Source organism: Lates calcarifer, linkage group LG8 (genome assembly GCF_001640805.2).
Source record: "Lates calcarifer isolate ASB-BC8 linkage group LG8, TLL_Latcal_v3, whole genome shotgun sequence".
In the NCBI taxonomy this organism is placed as follows: Eukaryota; Metazoa; Chordata; class Actinopteri; family Centropomidae; genus Lates; species Lates calcarifer.
The window spans coordinates 9,041,952-9,066,785 of NC_066840.1; the positions used below are offsets into that span (position 1 = coordinate 9,041,952).

At 40.0% G+C, this 24,834-nt stretch overlaps 1 protein-coding gene across 1 annotated transcript in view; it reads left to right on the plus strand.

Annotated features, from left to right (window-relative positions):
• Nucleotides 1-23,646, plus strand: part of si:ch211-153b23.7 (uncharacterized) — an 85,170-nt gene extending 61,524 nt beyond the window's left edge. Inside the window, exons 2-9 of the mRNA XM_051072221.1 lie at nucleotides 16,872-16,941; nucleotides 17,816-17,909; nucleotides 20,682-20,832; nucleotides 21,189-21,332; nucleotides 21,531-21,659; nucleotides 21,772-22,017; nucleotides 22,294-22,419; nucleotides 22,895-23,646. Coding sequence (XP_050928178.1) covers nucleotides 20,692-20,832; nucleotides 21,189-21,332; nucleotides 21,531-21,659; nucleotides 21,772-22,017; nucleotides 22,294-22,419; nucleotides 22,895-23,122 — 1,014 coding nt within the window. The 5' untranslated portion in view covers nucleotides 16,872-16,941; nucleotides 17,816-17,909; nucleotides 20,682-20,691 and the 3' untranslated portion in view covers nucleotides 23,123-23,646. The remainder of the gene's footprint in view (nucleotides 1-16,871; nucleotides 16,942-17,815; nucleotides 17,910-20,681; nucleotides 20,833-21,188; nucleotides 21,333-21,530; nucleotides 21,660-21,771; nucleotides 22,018-22,293; nucleotides 22,420-22,894) is intronic.
• Nucleotides 23,647-24,834: the final 1,188 nt, after the last annotated feature.

Genomic DNA, 24,834 nt, shown 5'->3' on the forward strand with positions numbered 1-24,834 from the left:
AGAAATCATAAGAAAATGAAGAAAGGAAAGGATTATGATAATGTGTGCTAATTTTGTGTTAATTCTTATTCTGAAGACTGTAGTCCTCCAGTGTCACAGCATCAACTCAGAGCTGATTTATGCAGTTATATCTCTCTCGGTCTTATCTCCTTGCCACTCTCCCACCTTGTCTGACTTCTTCCAAAAATCTTCTTCTCCCTCTCTCCTCCCTCCTTCATATGTCTCTCTGCTCTCCTGTCTTTCACTTCCTCTCATACTGCAGAGCCTCATGCCAAACGCAAACTCAACAAGGTAGAGGGACTGTGTTATGATGCTAACATCACAGTGTTGATATGAATATACAGCCTTATTAGTGTTATCTACCTTCACCTTCAGAATGTGTATGTTTTCCCTGAAATGTGATTATGATGCAATCAAGTCAAAAGCTGAAGTCAAGCAGAGTAAACACTGCAGTCTGATGATATCAGTGTGATTATAGTTGCAATCAAAGTCTGCACTGTGGCAGTAACATATGTGGAATACTAATCTCATTCACTTTAAAGCAATGCATATTTTCCTGTATGTTTTTTTCACCAAAGTTCAGTTTAATCAAAATGCATACAAATGAATTACATGTGGAATATCATCATTTGTTCCCAGTGTTATGTTGCACCTAAAAAAGGGCCTGATCTGAAAAGTTTGTGAAAATGATTTTTCACATGAAAAAAAAAAACATTAATGATAATTATACCATTAATGGTATCATTAAATGACTGTGATAGTGTTTTACATTGAATGCGTACTTTTAATAGACATTACCTTGCAGTATACAAGCATATTTAATCATGAGAGTGACATGATGAGAATTTTTTTTCCCCCAAAATGTTCAGTATCCTAAAGAGGAAACTTTCAGATGAGAGAACATAATTACCTGGATGCATATAACTGATGTAATCTGGTGTGTTATTAATCCCCAAAACTGGCTTAATAACATTGCATGTTTATGGCTGATTTAATGAGAAGTGCAACACTTTGTCAGGTTTTACGATCAGTGCTTTGCTGATCAATATAACATTAAGTGTTTGTTGGGCTATTTAGAGTTGTAGTGTGCAGCTGGGTGATGGCTGCTGTTTAGTCATATATTTGGTTAGGTAAAGGTATTTGACTGACGATTTGGGATGGAAAATGCATCACATGATTCTGTTTTTTTTTTTTTTTTTTCCAGAGAAACTAATTACAAACAGATGTAAGGTAGTTAGTGATTCACAGGTGTGCACAGTCTATTTTTGTGTTCTCCTGCAGCTGATTGATAATTTTACATATTAAATCCTGTGTTGACACTGTTTCATGTGAGTGAAGCTTTGCCTAATGCCATTACAGACCTGTAATATTATGGTTTTTTTCATTATGATTTATTGCATTGCATGTATTAAATTTGATGTGACACTGATAAAATTATGGCACAAAAATATAAAGATGATGTAAATTTGCTTTTTTCTTAGTATTGTTTTCCAAAAGGTTTTGGGTTTTTTTTTTTTTTTTTTTGTTTTTTTAGATGTGTTGATTCTCAGTGAGTCATGCAGTACTAATAACAATTTTGCATTACAGTGTTAGGGTTAGGGTTAGATTCAGCATTAGATTCTACATTCAGCAAAAAATATATTCAGACATATACTATATTATACCCAGACATACCCATGCCCAATCTTTAAATTTTATATTTTTCTGTGGAAATTTAAGGGAGTTTTAGTTTGTGCTGTGGTGAATGGAGAGTTTTATATCAATGTGGCATTAAGGAACATGCTGAAAACTAAACCACTGAAACTTTTTTTCCAATACCTTCATGAAAATAAATTGATCTTGCTGACAGTAAAACCTTTTTTATACATACTGTTGGTATGCAAAAACATTTAAGTAGATTCTTGACACATTAATAACAAATGCATGTGTACACAGAGTTACTTCCATACACAAGTACATTGAATACGAATGCTTCATAAAATGGAATGTCAGTCCAGATATTATGCACACGAGGAGTGATTTTCAGTTTGAATATTGATGCATGTATGTAAAGTTACCTTAAAAAAAATCAGAAAACAGAGAATGATCCCACAGCAATTAACAGATATTTTATTATTTAAATTCTTTATTCAGAAGATTAAACACAGCTTTCCTCTTTTCAAATGGATCAATATGCAGTATGTGGTTGAACTGGACCTTGGGAGAATCCCAGCTTTTCAAAGTGTGAATCACTTGTGAATCAAATGAATCACAGCAAGGGGCAAAATGTAATCAGAAATGAAATTGTTTTAAAATAAGCTTTAAAGTTGTTTCTCATCCCATTAGAGACTACATGAACAGAACTGGGAGTGAGATCTGACATTTTTTTGGAAAACATTTATTCAGTCACAAGAAAGAAATAGATCACAGCTGCACAGACATCTTCACAAAAATACACTGCAAACCATTCACAACTGAAGATCCATATGTATGGTAATTGTGCATTAACATTTAATTTCCATTAGCATGACTTTTACAATTCAGTAATAACAAAGGAGCAATTTTTTGTTTGTTTTTGTGAATTATATTTCCTGCAATTATTTAACTTCAGCCTTTTGAAATGTTTCCAAAATGTGATGTGATTACAAGCTGGGGTCATCGAGGTGTGACAAACTGAGCCGAGTGGGATTGGATTTCTGGTAGAAATTTCAGGTTAGAAGAAAAATCTCTCTCTCTCTCACACACACACACACACACAATATACTACACTCTGGCCCCAAAATGTTCACACAGCGCAGTAATGGCAGCTCATAAAAAAATCGTAACTGACTCACCAACAGGACGAGGTGTCACTCAAAGTGTAATAAGTACAGGTTGTTGAGACTGAAACTGCCAGTTTCTGTTAAAAATTTACCACAAAATGCAGTTTTTATTTATTTAATTTCAAAGAGCTGGAGATGAATGGGAACAAAAACTGTGCTTGCAGAACACTTTTATTATTAAAAGAAATAACTCTACTCTTCTAAAGCTGTCATTTGTGTACTTACAAGTTTGCACACTGTGTAATAGGCTGATATTGCTTATGTTTGTCCCTTCTAAATCCTTTTGCATTGTGGAAATGTAACATAGTAAAGGGACTCCCCGTTTTTGGCTGAATTAATTTCAGTTAAAAGTCTTAAGCTACTCCAGTTTCTGTGTAAGTCTTGCGGGAAAATAAGGCCAAATCATATAATACTGAATTGTTGAGATTTACAGGTGTTGAGGGACCTTGAAGAACTTCCTTAACCAGACAGTCTCATACATAAATCATATCTCCCTGGATGATAGTGACTTTATCAACCAAAAGAACTTCCTGAAGATTATTTTCAGAGATCTCTTCAGAGATTTCAACCAGGTGCAGAGGACCATCTCATTTGAAAAAAAGAGGTGGTACAAAAAATAGTCTACTTACTTGATGTGCTGTTAACTGCCATGATCTTGTAGGAGTATTAGAGGAATTCTTCACAAGGCTGGGGGTGTTCTTTCCAAATGTGTTTTCTTTCTTTCCCTGAGTGACATGTATGACAGTAGTGGCTTAACATCCATTCATTATTGGAGGCAATTTCAACTCTGACCTCCTGGGGAAAGCTTAAAAGGTGTTATATGTGTGTTTTTACATCACCAATTTTAGCATTGATATTAATTGTTTACTAACCAATCTTGAAATGTTGCAAGTTCAGCATTAAACCTAATTCCTTTCCCTGCTGAGAGCTGTCTTTGGCAGTGGAAAGCAATGCCTATCAACTCTCCATTGTTTCTATTTCTATCATTTCTTTTCTTTGCCACCAAACGTGGCTTGTTGCCAGGCAAGTGGTGGTGGTGGTGGTGATAATGGTCGCTTGCCAAGAGTGTCAGCCATTGTTGCATTTTTTGTTCTATTCACTGGCCACCTGTCCTGTCTTTGTATAACCAGGGGCAATACCTTCAACATGATTGGCATGAGGTGAGAGCAACGTTACTACTTCATCCTCTCATGCTTGACAAAGGGTAGACTGGACACTACAGTGGCTTACTATCCCCTTCTGGGGTACAAAGGTGTATTATGAGACAGGATGGGATGGTGCTGACTGGTTAGCATAACTTCAATAGATATCTCTGCAACACAATGTATTGATGTCTGGTGTTTGTCTGTCTTGTCTTAAACCAAAATACCTACATAGTAGCTTTAAGAAATCAATCATATTGTTTATTTAGTACAACTTAATTTTATTTCTGGGATCACTAAGCCCCTGAAAAAGGCGTCTTACTGAAAACCACCTTGTAAGCGAGAGTCCCAGCTGAAGAAGAAAGCACTGGCAATGAATCCACTAAAACCACTGAGACAGTTTAAGTCAGTGGTGAGACCTGCAGAAAATAAATTTCTGGGATGACAAGGAAAAGTGCTTTTTTAGACAACAAAGGTGATGCATTCCCCTTGGGTTTTTAGTATCTTAAGGTTGGAAAACTACAGTGTACTGTGGTCACTGATACAAAACAAGATCATGCATTATAGTGAGCGCAGTATGTGATTAATAGTTACTTTGCCCTTCTTCCTCTAATAAAGCTGAAAAGCTCTGTGAATCTCCACTGTGATCAGTTTTGTTGATTTTAGACTTCAACACTGTCCTTTGCAATTTTCAAAGATCACAAAATCTTAAGAGGAGCATGTTTCTTAAGAAGGTTGCTGAGGCCTTTTTAGTTTTCTGATCTACTGATGAAAAAATTAAGGGAAGCAGAAAAAGGAGAAAATCTGTTATAGCATATTAATAACATGAAAGAGCAACACTCTTCCTGTGTGTCAAATAAGATGGTAACATCAAATAAATGAGTTCGTTTTGTGCTATAATGTGACTAATGGTAATTTAAGGATATTAAAAGTCAGTCATTAAAAGTCTTTCTTGATTAGCCAGTATGAAAGGTAAACCTCAATATAAATGGTAATGTATCATTTGGTAGTCCTGGCAGTATAAAATGTTCTACAGAAATGACCAAATTTTAATCCAGAATTGGTTTCAAGTGTATGAACATTCAACATTCGAATGTAGTGGCGGTATCATAGTGCGCAACCAAAAAAGGTCTCAGACACTTTCTGAATCAGAAAAACCTTTTAGAAAGCCCGGTGTTGTATTCCTCCCCCTGTGACTCCAAGAAACCTTGAGTCAAAGCTGTTCCTCTCTGCTGCACATCACAGACTCCCTCTGGACGCTCCCACCACTCTGCTGTCACCACATGCTCTATTTCCCCTCCAAATGTGAATATTCTCAATCCCTCTGTCTTCTGTACCGCTTAGTGACAAGTGTTTGTCTGAGTGCATACACTTTGTATGTATGTGTGCTTGTGTATGTACTCTCTGCCTGTCTACATGAATGAATGGATATGGGTGTGTGTGTGTACCCAGTGTATTCTCTATTTCCCCTGCAATTAAATAGACTCCCACAGAATTCCATTAGTATCCATTTCATTGGAGAGTTTTACTGTTTCTGACATCTTTCCAAGTACTTGTTGGTGTGTGTGTGTGTGTGTGTGTGTGTGTGTACACGGTGAGACTAGAGCTCTCTCATGAGGGAAGCGGAGGGAACAGTGGGACCGAATATCAGACATTTTGGATAGCTTCCAATCCGATACAGTGCAATACCTTGCTTCTTCCCCCTCAGGCTCGGCTGACATTTAATTTCTCTATCCTGGTGACCAATGCATAAAAGAAAAGGTCCTGCTGCAATTACAGCCAAGGTCAGTGCAGTGGAGTGTAGTGTACTGTGATGTTAAGATGTTGAATGGAAGCTTTTATGGCATCACTATTCTGTGGTGCATATATATATATATATATATATATACACACACACTATACTATACTATAGTATATATAGTGTGTGTGTGTGTGTGCCATGTACACATGGGTAAAAAGGAAAGGCAATCTGCATTTTATTGAAACAAAGCCATTATTATTGTCCCACAGAAATACAGTGCAGAGGCCAAAACCTTCTGTGAAATCATAAATGTAATGCAGCGTTTCCTCTATGTCAGTCAGGATGTTTGCATACTTAATTTAATCCATTTACAGCTATTTCAGTCAACTGGCATGGTAGGCATGCATACCATGAATTCTGCCTCCTGCTAATGGTTTTAACATAATGGTTTGGCTTTACTCTGTCAGCCTGATAAATATGTGGGACTCCATGTTCATTAATGACCTGTCAGTCAAAGAGAAACGGCACCATGGCAGCCATTGACGTATACACTTGAGGCAAACAAACATTACCTAAACGCGCACACACGGAGACATGCAATCACCTACACAGATGCATTCACACATGCAGATATAAAGGCAAACAAGGGCATCTGTGCAGTCATTTGTCCATCTATATCTAGTATGGTCATTAGCATGGCGCCTCTCAATGTGCAGATGCTGTTTCACTCTGTAATCCTGCCAAAGTGTTACATACCAGCCCTAGCTCAACACCTAGCCAACTGAAGCAACAGAGCAACACCTCATTATAACCTCTTTTTTTTTTACCCCCACTGCAGCTCTATCCTGCCAATTTTGTTTTTCTCTCTTTCTATTCCTCACTCCTTCCAGATCTTCTTATCCTCTGCTCCTCTCCTCTCTCATTTTGTTCCCTGCTGGAGTCTCATTAAGAGCTTACCCTGGACCCATGCCTGGCCAGAGACGCTGCCAGTCAAACTGGAGGCAATCATAGCTGTGAGATGTAGTGGCAGTGAGCTACCACTGAGGGGTGGTAGTGTGCCACAAAGTATTTCAAATCCACTTCTGATTTCTATATTCTAAGCATTGCTCAGAAGCTTAAAATGCCTCCCAGCTGTCTGTACTGTTCAGGAGTGGACACATCTTATCTGAAAAGCATATTTTCTTGTGCCTCCTTGCAGTGATGCTGGTGTTGTATCCTGACCATCAAACTCTTGTACCGTGCAGCCCAAACATGACCGGTGAAATACGTGAAGAGGCTGTGGGAGAAGAGTGAAATCAAACTCTATGTGAGGTAACATGTGAGTGAGGAAGTTGGAAGGATGGAGCAGATGGTAAACAGATGGAAGCGGGGGGACAGAGAAGTGAAGACGCAGACAGAGAGGAGAAAGGGCAGGATTGAGGGTGAATCCATCAGCGTCTTCCTGTGAGGCATGACAGAGTGCTGGACAGTTAGATGGATGCCTGTAGGTGTGCTCGCTCAGGGGCAGAGCAGCTGGCTGTTCACTCCTCTGTCTTTTGTTGGATTCACCTGGATGCCCCATTGACACATAACGCTGACACAGCACCAGCACCGCATACGCACAAACACTCAAGTATCCGCCCACAGCTACTCACACACACGCACTAAAATACTTAAAATTCTCAGTAAGTCCTGCAAATAGAAAAGAAAAAGCAAGAGCATAGAGCAGCAGAGCAGACAGCCACAGCATTGTTTACAACAGGATTAATATCAATGTAATGCCAGGCAATTTCAGGGCCTCACTCGATCAGCTATCTCAAATGGAAGGTTACGCATCTGTAGCTTTTCCAGAACGGCAATCACTTCCGGAGCAGAGCCCAATGGGTGAAACTTGGGCGATTGCACAATGCTAATAACACTCTGGTCGCTCAGTGCAGAGGATGGAGAGATGGGGAGAGACGGAGGGAGATAAGTTGGTGAGGAAGTCGAATGCTTAGCAGGTCTTGCCTGAGGCCTGTGAGCCAATATCCGTCACCGTGGCATTAATTATATTCTCTATTCATTAGAGTGCACCCCGGGGACCGCAGTTATTAGACACAGCCCAATTAGGCCTGCAGTGAGCTAACGATGCTGGGCTGGGGCGAGGGGGCAGTGGGATGAATAAGGAAAACCGAGAGGGTTGCAGCAGTGCCTCCGTCAGCCCCCTTTTCTGGGAGTGGGAGGACGCAGAGCAGATGGAAAAGGATGATGTAAGAGGAAATGTAATCTTACAAGCCATATCCTCAAAGAAATCTGTTTTTTCTGTTATTCTCTTTGAGTATATGAGAGGAGAAATAAGTAGGGTTTTATCTTCTGTGGAATATTCATATGAAAGAAGGCCCGCGTCAGAGGATAAGGAGGAAGACTAAAATTACAGAAAACCAATTTCCCACACTGGCACTGAAATTTGCACCAGAAATAAACCTCTTCAGAGACAATAGTGCAGTGACGTATCATGAAAGCAAGATGATGATATGATGGACATGTGAATGTGTGTATGGGATCATTTCTTACTGTAGTGAGATTGTTTCATCTCATCCTGTAAACCCCAGATACTGTAGAGATTTCAATACTTTTATTGCTCAAAGAAAGCTGCTTTGGAAAAGTTACTGTCCCATGAAAGACAATGACATCTTCTATTGCTCATTTTTACAGTCCCAAAAGGAAAGAGTGGAAGTGAGACAGAGCTCGAGTATTGAGGAGATAATACTTCATTTTTATGATTTTGCGAAGAGCTTCCAAATCTAGATGGGCATTAGCAGATGAGGGGAGCTTTATAGTCAGCATTGCAGCCGAGCTGTAAAACTTCTCTAACGAAAAGTATTCCTACATATTTCATGACGACTACAGTTTCAGGACATAATTGTTCTTAGAAATTAGGAGCCATCAGATTGAACAGGAGGCCTGAATCAATTCTTTCCTGTTCTGATGTTAGAACACAGCAATGCTCGAACACCGTATCGATCTTCTAGCAGTGCATATCCTCTGCTTTCTGCTCAATATCTTTTCTTTGAGGTTTTCTTCCTCCTTCTTCCTGTCCTCCCTCTCTCTTTCTCTCCGTGTCATGATGACTGTACAGTATATGTGCACGTGGCTGCCCCAGATCAGGCAAAAGCAGATAGGCTGTTATGGCTGGAGGTGAGGTGAATCAATGTATCAGCACTTCTTTGATGCAGAGCCTGTTTCCCTATAGCGTGTCTTTGGTTGATTAAACACATCGACTGGCCTGTCAGTGGGCTGGAGGGATGGCCCACTGCAGCATTCCGTGGCACCACTTCACCTACCATCTCTACTGTGAGCCTTAGCTGGAGGCCAAAAGAGAAGAGCAACACTGGATGTTAGATGATGTCAGCACAATAAATTTGACAACACAGGAAAGCATGTCTTCATCTCCACTGTCTTCCCTCTTTTTGTCTTTGTATTCTACTGACAGGAAACTTGCATCTCTTTTTTTTCTCACCAAGGCTAAACAACCGCACTATACATGGCAATAGCAGACCCATTTGAATGCTAAATAGGCGTCCATATTTTGTAATTGCTTCAACCTGCTCTCTGTCCATTACTGAATTAATTGTTTCAGACTTCTGTCTTTTTTCTTATTCCCTCCATCTCTAACTCTCTCTCCCTCTGTCTCTCTAACTATCTCTGCCTTTCTGAGGGTGAGCTCATGCGATGATATCGATGACTTCCTGACTACAGTGCATCCATGGGCTGATTATGCACTTTTCCCTCCAATCTAATCCAGCTAATGATCCAGGGATTTCATATTTATTAGGCCGCACACCATCATTTATCATTTCCCAGCAGCCCACATAAATAGTCATATTGGCTTTGAGTAAATGAGAAGCAGGCAAGGCAGAAACTAACTGTCTGGAACCCAGGAGGGATAATGCCGTCGTATACCATAACAGGCCCAGAGCAGGTATTTGTCTCAGTGAATCATTATCTGATTCTCTGCAAAAAAAAAAAAAGTAAGTTTCCCCAAAAAACCATTGATCCAAGACCCAAGGTGTATATACACAAAATGTCTGTTTTCACATTTCCTTGCACACATACCTGACTGGAAGGTGTTGTCGTATCAACACATCCATTCCCATTGGAACAGTCAAGTGCCAGCAGACCACAGGGTTTCCACACTGCAAGAGGCACTCCGCCGATTCGACAAAGTCAAAGTCAATTTAATCATCACACACACACACTGCTCAGCTTGTGAAAACAGTTGCATAATGTCTTCTTCAGGAGCTTTGTCATGTGTGAGAAAAAAAACCTCTAATGATTTCATCAGGGTTATAGCGAATTGGTTTTGGAAACCACAATTCTGTGTGAAAAGGATGAGAAAAGGGCTTTGAAAGATGTCCTTGAGAGATTAGACCACTATATGTAATAAAGGGGCATTTATGCTTATGCATTAAAGGGTTAGGGTGAAACAACCTATGCAAAGAGCTGCTGTAGCTAATGTGCACCTCCTCAAAAATATAACTGCATGTAAGGTTATGTCAACTATAGAAATAAGACAATTTTGCTATATGTGTTTTCTCCTGCAAGTTTCCGATGATAGTCAATAGTGAAGCCAATATGAAGAAAGTTGAAGAAGGCTCAATAATCCTCTCCTTTTCACTGTGATCCCCGCTCTCTCTCACCACACATGAAAGAACATAAATGTAGTGATTGCACGCCATGTTTAATCTCAGGTGACCTTTACAGTCATTACTCTATATCACGAAATAAATGAAAAAAATTGTAAACAAAATTGCCATGGGGAATATTATTAAAGCTCAATACAGCACGATCATGTACAATACATCCATCTAGTGTTGCAGTGGCGCCATCACTGGATGATATCCAATAATGACCTATAAATCAAAACCAATACCTTTGACAGGACTGCAGTTGCTTTCTAGTCTCACATATAAATCCAGCTTAAAATTCAGATATTTCTGTCCATGCAGGTTAGATTTTGATTATGCTTGTTTTCAATCTGAAAACAAAAATGATGGATGCCTTTCCCTATGTATAGGAGACAGTCACTATGAACTGCACAAACCTGTCATGTTGTTTAATTTAATTTCAGCTGTATGATTTTAAGAAGTTGCCAAACAGTTCTTTCTTGATCACGTCTCACCAGTTCAGACTAGTCCTTTGCCAGGGAGGGAAAATTATCATTTTTCTCTTCACACCATATGCTGATGCTCAAAAAATTCACGTTCGCCTATCCAAACACACACACACACACACACTCTGAAGAAACACATAGTGGATTACAGATGGATTTGATATAGTGTTTGCTTTCAGTCGGCCCGATGTTAATTGATCCCATTGATTCTGTCAGGGTGATCCAGAGCCTGCAGGCTCACAGTCACCCCGCCCCCCTTCATCTCACACCCCCACAGACCTCAGTTCATATTCCTTTATCCAACACACACATATACGCACATTATTTCAGTAATGCAAGGTGCAGCTTCCAAATACATATTTCACAGGTCATGGAACTCCTATTTACTTTACTCCTGCCCTGTAATGACCACACGCTGTTCTGAAATGACTAAAATGGGAATTTCTGTTGTTTCAGCAAATATGCACTGCTCTATGCGTTCATTCATATGGCTGAGCAATCATAATGCAATGAGAGGCTTGCCAGGAAATATGACGTGTCACATTTCGTAATCTCACACCTCTGCCAGAGAGATTGCCTCTCCAGAAGCAGCAGAATAGAGTTATGAGAGTGTTTATTGTCATGGCCAGTGTGAAGTCTGCAGCCGAGGATCAATACTTGGCTCGGTTGTTCATAAGGTCACATCGTGGTCCAGTGATCAGCACATGAATGACACTGGCTGACCATTTCTTGGCTGATTATCACTTGGTGTTAGGTTAGCTTCAAACTGTCTCTCTCAGATGGCAGCTCTGTGCATGCTAAAAGCTCAAATTACAGAGCATGGAGTCACGTACGAATGCAGGGATGTCAGAAATTGTGAATGTATTACAAATACGGTGATTGATCCATATTTCACAGCCATTGCAGTTTAATGCAGTGGTAAGTGACAAGCAAAAAGGGTAAAATGTACCCCGCAATGCTTAAATTCTACATAGCTAGGAGTCTATTTTTGTTTGATTCATTGCTCTGACATATTCCCAGGTACTCCGATGCCCTGCATGTTCCATACAGTCCTTCCCTCTCTCCCTCAATTCAACTCTCCAGCTCTAAGCCGGCACACAGATTAGGGTGCAAGCAGATGTGGAAAATGAAATCTTTCGGATGCAGCCTGCTGTGATATTGCAAACTCCTGCTGCCCTCACACCTATACACACCTCTTTACCTGTACAATATTTATTATACACACACACACTTGCCTGGTTTGTGTGCCGATGGATGCTTGTGTGGCTGGTGGCCATCATCCCTCTCCATCTGGAAGTCAGGGTGAAAGGCAGAGCTACTCCAGCTCTGCATCATCTCTAACCAAATGAAAAAAAAAAAAAGATCTAGGCAGCATTTCACTGTAGTCACACTGTGATTGTGATTCACAATGTAAGCGGTGGAAGAACACAGTGCTGCTCCATCTTTTTGTCACCTGTTACAATTCCTACAGCTGATAAATAGGGGTCATAACTACTTGGTGGGGGTTTGGGCCAGATATGCAAAGTGTTTGGCTCTCGTCCTCCTGTCCTGATGGAGAAATAGAGGAGAAAAGAACGAAGAAAGCACAGAGAGAAGGACAAAAGGAGGTAACAAAAGCAAAAAGAAAGGAAGGACATGTAGATGAAACTTTATACAGAGATTTACAGTAGATTACACAAGGAGATAATGATGGACCTGGCTCAGCTACAGATTTAAATTGACCAGATTAGATTTACTCCCCGACAATATAATCTAGACAGTGAACCAGGGCTTTGATGTATTGTGTCATGGCCGGGCAGAGAGGAGCCATGTTCAGATATTGCCTCTAATGAGCTCACCCATGTTGAAGTGCAAAGTAGGGTGACATTAATTCTTAATGGGAGCATTAAAAGCTTAGTTAATGGAGAATAGTGAGCATTTGTGATTAACTGGCCAAATTAATAGCGAGTGTCACATTAAAACTTTGCTGAACACAGTCTGTCAGCCTTTCGGCAAAACAGGCCTTTGCACAATCAGAGGGGACTCTGAGGTCTTACAAGATAAGGCTGGTGACATTCTGTTTTTCTATATTGTAAACAAATCACATGAAAAATCAAATGCAACAGTTAGTTCATGAGTCCACTTCTCTTGGTTTCTACTGGAGACAGTCAGAAATATTTAATTTCAGTTCTAAAAAAAGGCCAAGTCATTTTCAAAACAGCTGGGCACTGCAGTTTTTGGCAAATGTTGCTCAAACAGGCGTAAAGTGTGGACTTTTAAGGACTATTTTTAGGTGAGGATTAACATACATTTGGTTTTCTAGTGAATATTTACAGCAGCAGAAAGGTGGATGTGCAGCTGACTTAAACCAGTGTGTGTGTTTTCATGGTAATGAAAGGACAAATCTGCTAGTGTAATGGTGTGACTTATTGATGTGTTTTTATAGTTTAGACGTATCAGCCTGTGGCCACAAGGAGAATACTTGCTCTGGGATTTTGGTGTTATTGTGGGATTTGTAGACAATAAGAATTCTATAAAATATAATTATCCTAATCCTTTAAAAGATTACTACATCAATTTAGCATTACACTCCTATAACATTGTCAGACGTATGATGTACAAGTTTTAAAAAACCTTGAAATCATGCAGCAGAATCATTTATTCAACACATTCCTCTTGCGAGTAAAAATCTGACACCTTCGATTGGATTTATCAGATTTTGCACTGCTCCCTCTGGAGCCATGAAAGTTTTTTTTCTGCATACAATGTGCAATAGTGCCCTGCAACACCTGTAAACAGACTTTGATGTGTAAAATCAGCGGAGTTCCTCTTTAATACTCTTATGTTCCTCACGTCTCTGGTTTGTATTTATCATAAAACTTGTGGTGGTTGATCAGTTATAGAACTTTGAAGTTATCAGATTTATAATTCAGCGTTCACTGTTCTGAATAGTACATGACACCATAGCTTATCCCTCTCTGACAGCCCTTATACCTGCCTGCCTGACTGTCAACACTTCAAGCTTTATCTGTAACAGTCTCTTTTGTCTGTGACATTGCAGCAGCCCTTTTCATGTCTGAAAATCTACAAAGGTCTGTGTGAATTTTGTTGTGGTGAGGTAGTGGCTTTACAAAGAAGAGAAGTGCATCTCATCACATGTGATCAATAACAATGCTGCATTCTTCATTTCTGCAACTATCTCCTATTTTCCAATGGCATTGCCCGCTTAATAGATTCCCTGTTTGTTTCCCTTGCTGTTGATGCCAGTACAGAACATTTCTGATGAAATACTGCAAGCAGCAGAGATACCCTGACCTTACTCAAGAGAATTTCAAAACTGGAACAGTTTGCTTCGTGCTTTTAAACAACAGCTTCTTTTCCATTCAAGGGCTTCTCTTTTCATGCTAATATTATCAACAGGGGAAGGTTGAGCATGCTATCAGACGCTTAATTAAAGAGCCTTTTATATTATTGACAGCTTCTGCATTTAAAATGACCTTCAGTTGCTTCGGTCTGCATGCAAACACTTTCTTCTTCTTTGAAGGACACAAATGATTCATGCCTTATCTCTCTCTCTCATTGCATCTTGCATTCTTATGTGATGCACGGAAATGAGCTATAATATTTTATGTGTTCAAAATATAATTTATGTGACATTGTTATATAGAACTGCTCTCTGTGGATTGGCATGGAATCCACTCTATCTTTTTTGATTTGCTTGTCAGAGCAGTTAAATATAACTAGTTCTGCTGCACTAATCTCATAAGAAGAGTACCACTTTAAGCACTAATACTAGTACTTAGAATACATGTGTGTTTGTGTGCATGTGTGTGTGAGTGAATGCAACCTTGCATGTGTGCTGCCCTACCATGAGTGTCACTTCCCTTTGTGGTAAAGCAGAACAAGTTAATGCACTGTTTTGACAAAAATTCTCCAGAGCCTGCACTTCCACTCACACACTCATCCACAGTCACTGAGTCCAGCAGTGTTCATTTCCTTTGATAGTTAGTTGAAGCATGCAAAGATAACTCTGTCACTGAACATGGAACAGTTGGTCAAATTCAATCACTGACCCTGGTCTTGAGTCAGCCAAACTGTTGAAACTGGACACTAATCAGGTGAAGCAAGTGTTAAGAGTGGGTCCACAGAGAGACCAATTTGAGCTGAAGCATTTTTGTTTTTTGGTCTAGTCCAGTTCAAAAACTAAGGCCATTACCTTTTATCTAGTGAAGAATTCCTGTATGTTTAGGCACATACAGGAGCAGCATTAACTTCACTCTGAGGGACTCTCTTTATTCCTCTCCACAATCTCCTGTTAGACTAAAAATCAATTCCCTGGTGGAGCAGAAGCCCATTTGTCCTTGGCTTTGACAGAGGCGTGGGTCAATAAAGGCACTGCATCGCTACTCCCTCGTTGGGCCTCCCAGCAAAGCCTCTGCTTGGCACAGCAATAGTCTGACTGGCGTCCATGATAGATGGCACTGGCATGTGAATGGAATCACTGGAGCAAGTCAGAGCCACTGGGCAGCACTGACACATTTTAGTTGTCTCTCCTGTTTTTATCTCATGGAGGTGCATCAGATGGTAAAATGACAGCAACTTTGACTCAGCCCTCTGGATACCACACTAGATAGCAAAACTCCATTTAAAATCCTGGTTTACTTTTTCCCACTAGTCTAAAATCTGTCTCCAGCGATCTACTGTTATCTGACTTGAGATATACCAGGGTCAGAAATTTAATGGTTGATGAGTGTTTATTACCTTGTCATGCCAAACATATGGTCCATTACACAAGGCATGTATATATATAGCATGAATAAATAAATAAATATACCAAAATGTACTCCCATTACACATATACAAAACCAAAAGTAAAACATCAAGTATAACATTTTATATACTTTTTTTTTTTTTTTTTTCAAAATAGCATATGTTTATGGGCAAAATAGAGCATTGTGGAAAAACATGGTCATATTTCTCATGGTAATATGCTCAAACAGGAGAGTTTACAGCCATGCTAGCGACTCTGAGGTTGAGCTCAGGCACATTGTTACATTGAGCTTATGTCAGCATGCTAACTTCTTCACAACAACGTTAACATGCTGATTATTAGCGTGATACCATGCTAATAATGTTTATCATGTCCACTACCTTACTGAAACATGTTAACATGCTAACATTTGCTAAATAGCAGAAAACACAAACTATAGCTGAGGCTGATGTCATAAGGTTTTCAGGTATTTGGTCAAAGTAAATCAAAGTATTTTACAAATTGGAATCTTGGCCTCTTGGTTCAGTTTGTACAAAACTGTCTGTACAAACTTTCATTAATTAAAGTGGCTATAGTTGATATTTTTACAAAGTATCAAATGACAGGGTAAAAGAAGTGGTTGTAGTGATGAACCTACAGAGAACTATAACCTGAATCTGCAGCTCTCCTCGGCTTTAAACAGTTTTATAGTGAGTTTCAGCTCATTGTTCAGCTGTCCAGCCTGCATCTGGACTGTTCTGGTTCACTCTCACTGCTCTCTGTGTAATTTTCAGCCGCAGCAGGCAGCTGTTTAAGCACAAAAAGCTCCAAAAACCCACTGTACACCACAGCATCAGCATCATATAGCAAACAGACACAGTTAGTTGATGGAAACTAAAGAAAGGAGCCAAAAAGAGAGTGAATATTGGACGTACATTAGGCAGGCAACAAGAAACATGATTTCATTGAATGATTATGTTGCTTTGTAACTGTTGGCTGTGTAAATAAGCAACTGTTTGCCAACAAGCTTGCCATAACAACTAAAAAAGTTGATGACATTACACTTCAGTGTTATATTCTTAACTTCCACTTCCCTGAAGAGTACAAAAAAAGACATTGCCATCTCTACAACCTCTTCTGTTTTTTTTTTTATTATATTAAACACAATCTCATATGGTTACCAATAAGAAGGAAATAATGCTAACATGTTTTACTGATCCAGAAGATTTGTTTCTACTTCCTTTGAACCTCTCAACATAAACTATCAGGAATTTTCATCGGCTTTGTACACTGCAGCTAGCTTTGTCATGCTGTACCTATTCCTCAGGCATTACAAAAAGTGGCCTTGAATCTGTGGGACTCGGTCGGTGGAGGAGAACGTGCAGCAACCGAGGTAGGTAAATTAATTCTCTTAGTGTTAATAAAAGACAGCTTAGCCTGACTAAGAGGAACATAATTAACAAAAATCCTTCAATTTACTTGATTGTCCCTTGGATGAACATGTGATTTACTAATTAACCTGTTGCAGCCAACATCCCTTCATCCGAGTAATGAGCACACTGGTGAATGCAATCAGCTTGACCCTATCATTATTTGTCATGAATAAATGTATGCATTTCCATTATTATCAATTACACGTACTGCAATATATAATCATGCAGAAGTTATGCATATCTATTCAGCTCCCAACCTCTCAGCTCTTTCCTGAATTGCTCATTTAAAAACATAAGCTGCAAGAGCTTGGCTAACAGGCAGCAGTCTCCCAGCACACAGATACAAGCATAAACACACACACACACACACACACACACACACACACACACACACATGCGTACACTTCCTACCCCTGAGCGGAGTTTCCCAGATTCTCCAAATGATGTCAAAACCAAACACCATGTCAACTCAGTAAAAATTTTGAATACTCTAAAATCACATTGTGTGAGGTACGTTACAATTGGACAATTAACCACAGTGGGACAGGCCCTCTTTAACATAAAGCTGTAACAGTTCGGCTTTGTCACTTCCTATTCTCTAAACTTTATATCATGTGGCTCTTGGGCTCAGCTACTTCCTCTTTTGCTACGTATCCGCACTGACGACACTATTTACTTTCCACCACATGCTAAGCGGAGGGTTTGTTAGGAGAAACTTCACCCTGTGTGTACACAGGTGCTTTGATTTTAGTTCAGACTTTACGAGGATTTGATGATCTGATCATGGATGGAGACGTGCTGTCATTGTCATCTTCTTCATCACTTTCATCCTCATCAGCAGCAGCAGTAGAAACACAGAAAGACACTTCACCGAAGAGCGACAGCAGCCTCCCTCAGACCCAACAGAAGCACAAATCAGCTGAAGCATTATGGTATGTATGCTCACATTTTTACACATAGGGGGCAGGCACAGAAAGAGGAACACCTAATAATATAGTATGTAACAATTCAAAGTAAGGACTCCACCAACTACAGCCTCAAATACTACCTTAAAGTTAAATCAACAATTTTCTGTGAAGGATTCCTACCCATTCTTTTCCAAGCTTACTTATATGTATAGTGTGAGACTAACCAACATCAGATGTTATTTATTATCTGAGAAATTCTAGAAACAGTTTGAAACCCACAGTATAGATAAGCTGTATTTCTGATCATGTTTTCAGAGATGCTTAGTGAAGAAGTTTAGTGAGGGGAGGAATAAAGAGTGGCTGCGGAGTTTCCAGTGAGGTCATAAAGTTGTAGGCTTCAGTTCATTATTTCACAACACTGATACACCATTATGTTTTGTTTTTTTTTAAAGAAATAAAATGAAATATTTATTACATAATATAATTTCTTTTATATATAAATGACTAATAGTAATGGTTTTTAATGTGGGCACACTTGTTAAATGCCATGACCACACTACCTACACAAATGATTAGTCTGCCTTAAAATAACCACGTTGAATTGTGAAACTCCGCACTTCTCCCCTGTAAGGGAATCCGACTGCGGCCATCAGCCAGCTTCACACAGAAATCTGTCTGGAGTGATATTTGTCAGAGTTGCCATCAGCAAGAAAGAGGGAAAGATATTATCTCTCTCTTTATCATACTTCATGACAGTGAATTAGCATATTGCTGTGGGAAGCAGTGGCATTTTGGTGTCCTTCCAAGACGGCATACGATTGAAAACTTTGTGAAAGTGGGTCACACAGTGTACATCGCCTGTCAGAGAAGCCGAGAGAGAACAGGCTCTGGATCAGGGAGACATTGAGCATGGTGTGGTCCCAATAGGACCAGGCTGAATACACAGTGCTGAGTTGCCAAGGCAGGGTATTGGACATGGGTATGTTAACAGTTTGTGCTCACTGCTGGCCACTAAAATTAGGCTCCGTTTCAATTCAGCTTCTGCCTTCATCCTACACTTCTCAAACTGCAGGGCTGTCGATTCAGTGTGTGGATGATTCAGTCATTAGTGGCCATAAACAGCCTTCACTAAAGCCCTTTCCTGCCTTGTTGAACTTGTTGAGGGATGGCAGATGGTTCAGAGTGTAGTTTTAGACAAATATTTTGACTCTGGGTAAATTTTCCTTTTATGTAACCTGTTTTGATTATCTGATGAGGCTATGTAGGTCTCGCACAAACAGCAATATATTATTTTGTGGAGAACATATGCTCTACGACGATACCTTCACTGGTTGCCCTTGTTTTGAGCTTGAAAACACTTTGTCATTGTAACATTATCCAGGCCCTAAGCAAATAAATAGTTTTTGGCAAAAGTATCAATTACGTTTCTTTCCAAAAATTAGAGTAGAAGATTGATACCAGTCTCAGGTCTGTAGGCTACATAGAAAATAAGAATCTATAGCCAGCAGCTGGTTAGATTAGCTTGGTATAATGACTGGAAACAGGGGGAAGCAACTTGTCTGGTCAAAGTTTACAAAAACCCACCCACTGAAAGTATCACACAGGGGGGTAGTCACTGTGAGGTTGCCAGGCAGCCAGTGGAAACCCCAGAAAATCACTGGTCCCAGTCAAGAAATAGTCCCAAACATAACCCCCTGTAAAACTGCAACTAGCTGGGTTTTTTTTGTTCCTTCTGGTTTTTTGTTACCTTTGGATAGAGCAAGTTTAGCCATTTCCCCCTGTTTCCTGTATTTATGCTAAGCTAAGCTACCCAACTGCTGGCTGTAGACTTACACTCAACAGACAGACACCTATTATTCCTAGTATTCCTTTTAGCTTAAAAGGACAAATATTTTTTTATCTTATATTTCCACAGTTCCACAGGGAACTATGTGTTGTGAAAACTAAAAAATACTTACATGCAATTTTTAGCATGACACAGACCTACATCTTACCATTTGTTCTGACTTGACCTGTGAAAATAACTCTCTGAAATTGTGTAACACCGGTTTTCACATAGCAGGACACTGCATAAGTGGATGAAAGCGTGTGTTTGCGGGGGAGTTTAGCCTTAAGGGGGATCAGAGGTGATGGCGGATTGTGATTCTTTGTAGCACTTAGCTCTCTGAGGTTCCAGCAATCCTACAGTATATGTTTGTGTGAAGAAGCCCTGGGGGCTACATGCCAAGTTGTGTGTTTTTCCCTGAGCTGATTCCCCCTGGGCTTTTAGATCTCTGCTGCCTCCCTGTCAGCTATTGCTTTTAGACAAAACCTCACAACAGGGCTTGTGTGAAAGGAAGCTAGTTTGACTAATTAATCTTTGCAAATATTTTTCTTTTCTCCAAGTGGTATTACAGAAATCAACATTTCCCAGGGATCATCACCCACATTGTTTCCAGAGGCTATCGATATGTAAATGCATCTGATAGTAAACAGAGATTTCGATTGGCCAGGAGAGTAGATGAAGAGAAACGCATCACTCTGAGTGTGTGTGTGCGTCTGAGTGTCTTGAGTGCATAATGTGACTGTGCATGCATGTGTGTGCGTGGGTGTGCATAATAACTCCGATTCGATTCTCTGTAAGTGCACTCTATGCGAGTGGGTGTTCAAAAGTACCCTGACATTCTTGTGTGCGTACATGTGTTTGCTTATTATTGGAAATCCTGTTCTAATGTTCATCATCATGACTTTATTTATGGCACATATCCTCTGTGTGTGTGTGTGTGTGTGTGTGTGTGTGTGTGTGTGTGTGTGCAGGACAGAGGACATGAGTCCAGTGGGTGACAGGTTGCTGTCCACAGAGGAGCAGGTCACTCTGATCACTGAGAGCATGACAGTCACCTCCACTGACCAGGAGAAACTGCTGCTGCTCAACAAGAACACTGAGCTCCGCAGAGTCAACAAAGAGGTACAACATCACCTTGTTGCTGATGCTGGCAATTACATTTAGTTCTCTCTGAATATCAGAGGAGGACGGTGGGCGTTGTGTGAAAACTGCTGCTTAGCTGTGAAGAATCATCATTAAAGTAATATTTTTCACAACAACCTTGGCTTCCTTATTTAATTAAGGAGGCAAGGGAAAATGATTCTCCTGTCATGTATTTTGTGAGCGTCCTACCTCACTGACCTGAATTCACTTCCTGATGCCCATGTTGTTGTGAGGAGAGACTGATAATGACGGTGGTACTGATGAAATCAAAGACGCTATCAATGGCTGCAGTGGAGGCATGATGATGATGATGATGATGGTGGTGTTGTTTACAGCTGATGAAACTGAACGAAGACTGGGACCAGGTGTACCGCAGTGCCACGCTGGGTCTACAGCACAGACTGGAGACTCTGGAGCTGGAGAACACTGCCATCAAACAGCTCAACACTAGGCTGCTGCTCAAAGTGGAACACCAACAGGTAAACAGACGGAAGTTCTTTGAGCATGCTACAATACCTCCAGAACAATGCACTGGGTATAGACCCTCAAAAGTGGGTGTAGATACAGTACACAGGGGAATTCCTAAACTGTGGGTTACTGTCAGGCCGGTTTAGATTGTGGTAGATAACATTTGTGGTTTACATGTGTGATGTTTACTATTTCACTTGGGGTTGCAGAGTGCAAAGGAGTACTATGAGCAGGCTTTGATGCAGGAGCTGAAGAAGAACCAGGAGCTGCAAGAATACATCAGGCTGCTGGAGAACAGGATGCACCACCCTGAGAGAGCCTGCACACCTGCCAAACAGGTATTAGACCCATCAGTTGGTTGGTGCATCTTATCAGATTGTGCATTTTTTTCTATCAATATTCTCTTATCATACATGTGGCTCATCACTTTGTCTTCTGTTTTAACTAAAGGGCAGCAGTGCTGTGGTAAGTGATCCTGTGCCGTGCCCCACCAGTAATACAGCCAGAGGTCCTGACCTGTCGTCCAGCCACATCTCTGGGTACAACCCTTCATCCTCGTTTCTCCCAGTTTCTTCAAGCCTGGAGGCAGGATGGCAGGGAAAAAGCCAGAGCAGCAGCACCCCACTGGGAGCACTGGGAGACTCCCAGCAAGAAGTACAGGATCTAAAAGAGCAGCTGGAGGCGCTAAGATGTCAGGTGGGCTGCTCTTCTTGGCCTAGCATCAAAAAAAGAAAAAAACATGTTCCCATTTCTGATGTGATGAGAGCAGAACTGATGTCAACTCACTGTTGCCAGGGAAAAAGATTTGCTTAATGCTCAGAAGGAGACTTGAATCAGATGGTGAACTGTGCCACCAAGTGGTGGCTTTGTGCTTCTCTGATGTTTGCTTACAGCACAATAAGAAGTATCTGCAGATCAGAAGATGTGGCTTTGATACTGGCTCACTGCCATATTAATGTCTTGTGTCAGCAGACCCAGATTTATGAAGCGGAATATCAGACGGAGCATGACGACCACAAACACACACTGCAGGAGAACCGGAGGCTGAGGAGGAAGAGGGAGGAGATGCGCCAACAGGTGGCACTACTGCAGGAGCAGGTAGTGTTTTAATTGCCTGCAGACATGCAAGCAAACACACACTCAATGTGTATGGCACATGCACATTCACACATAAACATAAATTATTACATCTAACTATAATATAATCTTTACCCAAAACCAACAAAAAAATATGCCCTTAGCCAGATGAAAATTTTGTGCAGTGTTGCAGTTATGTTGTTAATTGTGTCAAACCAGAGACTTAGATGTGTTAAATGTGTGATGTGTGAGTTAAATATAGCTAAATTTGTAGTGTGCAGTAGCAATTAAAGCGTACTGTAGTAAACATATGATCTATAATTAATTTTAAGATAGACTCCTTAAAGCCCATGATGAGATATTTTCACACCTGCACATTTCAATGGTTTAGAATAAACTGTTTTAACAAAATCTTGTGATGAATATCTTCAAGATGTGTTTTGCTTGTTCATACTTTTTTGCACTGATTCTCCCTGGTGTTGTGACATTGCTGCAGCTCAAGGTTTACGAGGATGACTTCCGACGGGAGCGATCTGACAAACAGATGCTGCAGCGGCTGTTGTTAAAGAAAACGCCTCCAAGCAAAGACCCTGTGCTCATCCACCGCTGCAATAATGAACAGCAGCCACTGGGGGGAGACAAGAGGACACAAAGTGGAGAGAAAAGAAAACAGCACCACCCTCTCTGCCCCAAGCACCCTAACAGGGACAAAGAGTCAGACTGAGGGCTTGGACAAAGAGAAAACCATGAAAACCACACAGAACGTTAAGTTTAGACCAGATGGAAAAATGAAAATCATTAAAGTGTCAATGATTTGTATTCACTCTCATTTGGAAAACCAGCACAGTGATGTTGCAGTGGCAAGTAAAATTGGACTCTACATTCAGTTTTAGCACTGAATTTTCAGTTGTCCATCTCTCTCTCAGACAGCAGTATTATCTGATTAATGCTGACAGTAGTAAATAGTATGAAGTAAGTGTTTATAGAAGTAGCCCAACATGAATATATCTGTCCCTCAAGGTTTCTCCTCACTAAGCCTCATACAAATAATGTTAATGGTTCAAGTTGAATTGTAGATTATTTTCACTTTATCCTGCAATACAAACTGTTATTAATTTTGGTACTTATATATATTTAATGTATCTAATATAATTCTTTCTAATATATAATTAGAAGTTAACTTTCTATGTTTACTCTGATGTGGAGTAAATTTTTAGTCAGAGTAATAAAATAAATAATGTGATTTAATCATGCTGGTGGTTTGTTACATGCTTCAACATCCATACTTATCACCTTATTTTTGATATTGTTTTCTTTACTGGATTAGTTTGATATCTGTAAAAATGTTTCCTTGTCTTATCAAAACACATAATAAAATGTGTTTTACAGTGACACCAGAAAGTCAGACAGGGAAGTTGCATTTAGGTGATACAGCTGTTTGAGGAGCAGTAGATTGCCCTTGGAGCATGCTGGAGAGTTAATGTTTGCTCTGTCACTGAAGGAAGCTGAAAAGTTTACTGCTCTCCTTTCCCGGTCACCGGTCCACTGAAACTAATGACGCATAACATCACACAACAGGAGGGGCCCACTGAGTGATTAGGGGTTTTCCTCTGTAAAATTTCTCAGCATCCTTGGAAGGTTCCTGTAAGAGACTTGTCTTTTGTATGCAGTGCATATTTCAAAACATTATATAAGTAGTAGTCTATCATTTTGTGGTTAGTTTATTGATTATTCCAGTGGACACATATTAACATGTTAAGTATAAAGCGAAAATGACATCATGTGTTAGCAGCTGTTTCATAATAAACACAAGGGCTCCGTCATATGTGTTTAGTTGTGAGGAAGTTAAAATGTGGATCCTTCTATTTTTTAATCATGCACAGGCAGTATCTGCATCCTCAAACAAGTTACACTTTTTGTTTTTTCTTTAAAAACTAATAATTTGTTTATGATGTGTAAAATAAGGGCACCCAGTAAACAAGTAAGAGGCAGCTCTGTTTTTTGTTCACATTATTCACACAGAATAGCACAGGCTTGAATAATAATAATGATATTATAATATCTGGAAAAATAATTATGATAGCAGTTTAAAAAAGAGGATACCTAACATACTGTCCATTAATGTGAAAGGAGACCACTAGGATTTTCATTTCCCTTTCTGAGACACTCACCACTCACAATATGAAATACTGTAAGTCTTTGTCTTATGATCAGTCAACATTTCTTCAACCAGAAGGAACAGAAAAATTAAAAATGAGACTGTGATGACTGGGAAAGTACATTTGACAGAACAATAAGTTACAGTGCACAGTCAGATCAGTCTGGACCGATTTGGAAATAAAGGGCAGCACTAGAAATAGCCTCTATGTCTATAAATCTGTGCCTTTGTTCAGGTGGTAAAGCGTGACGTTATCCCTGTGTAAAGAGACAACATCC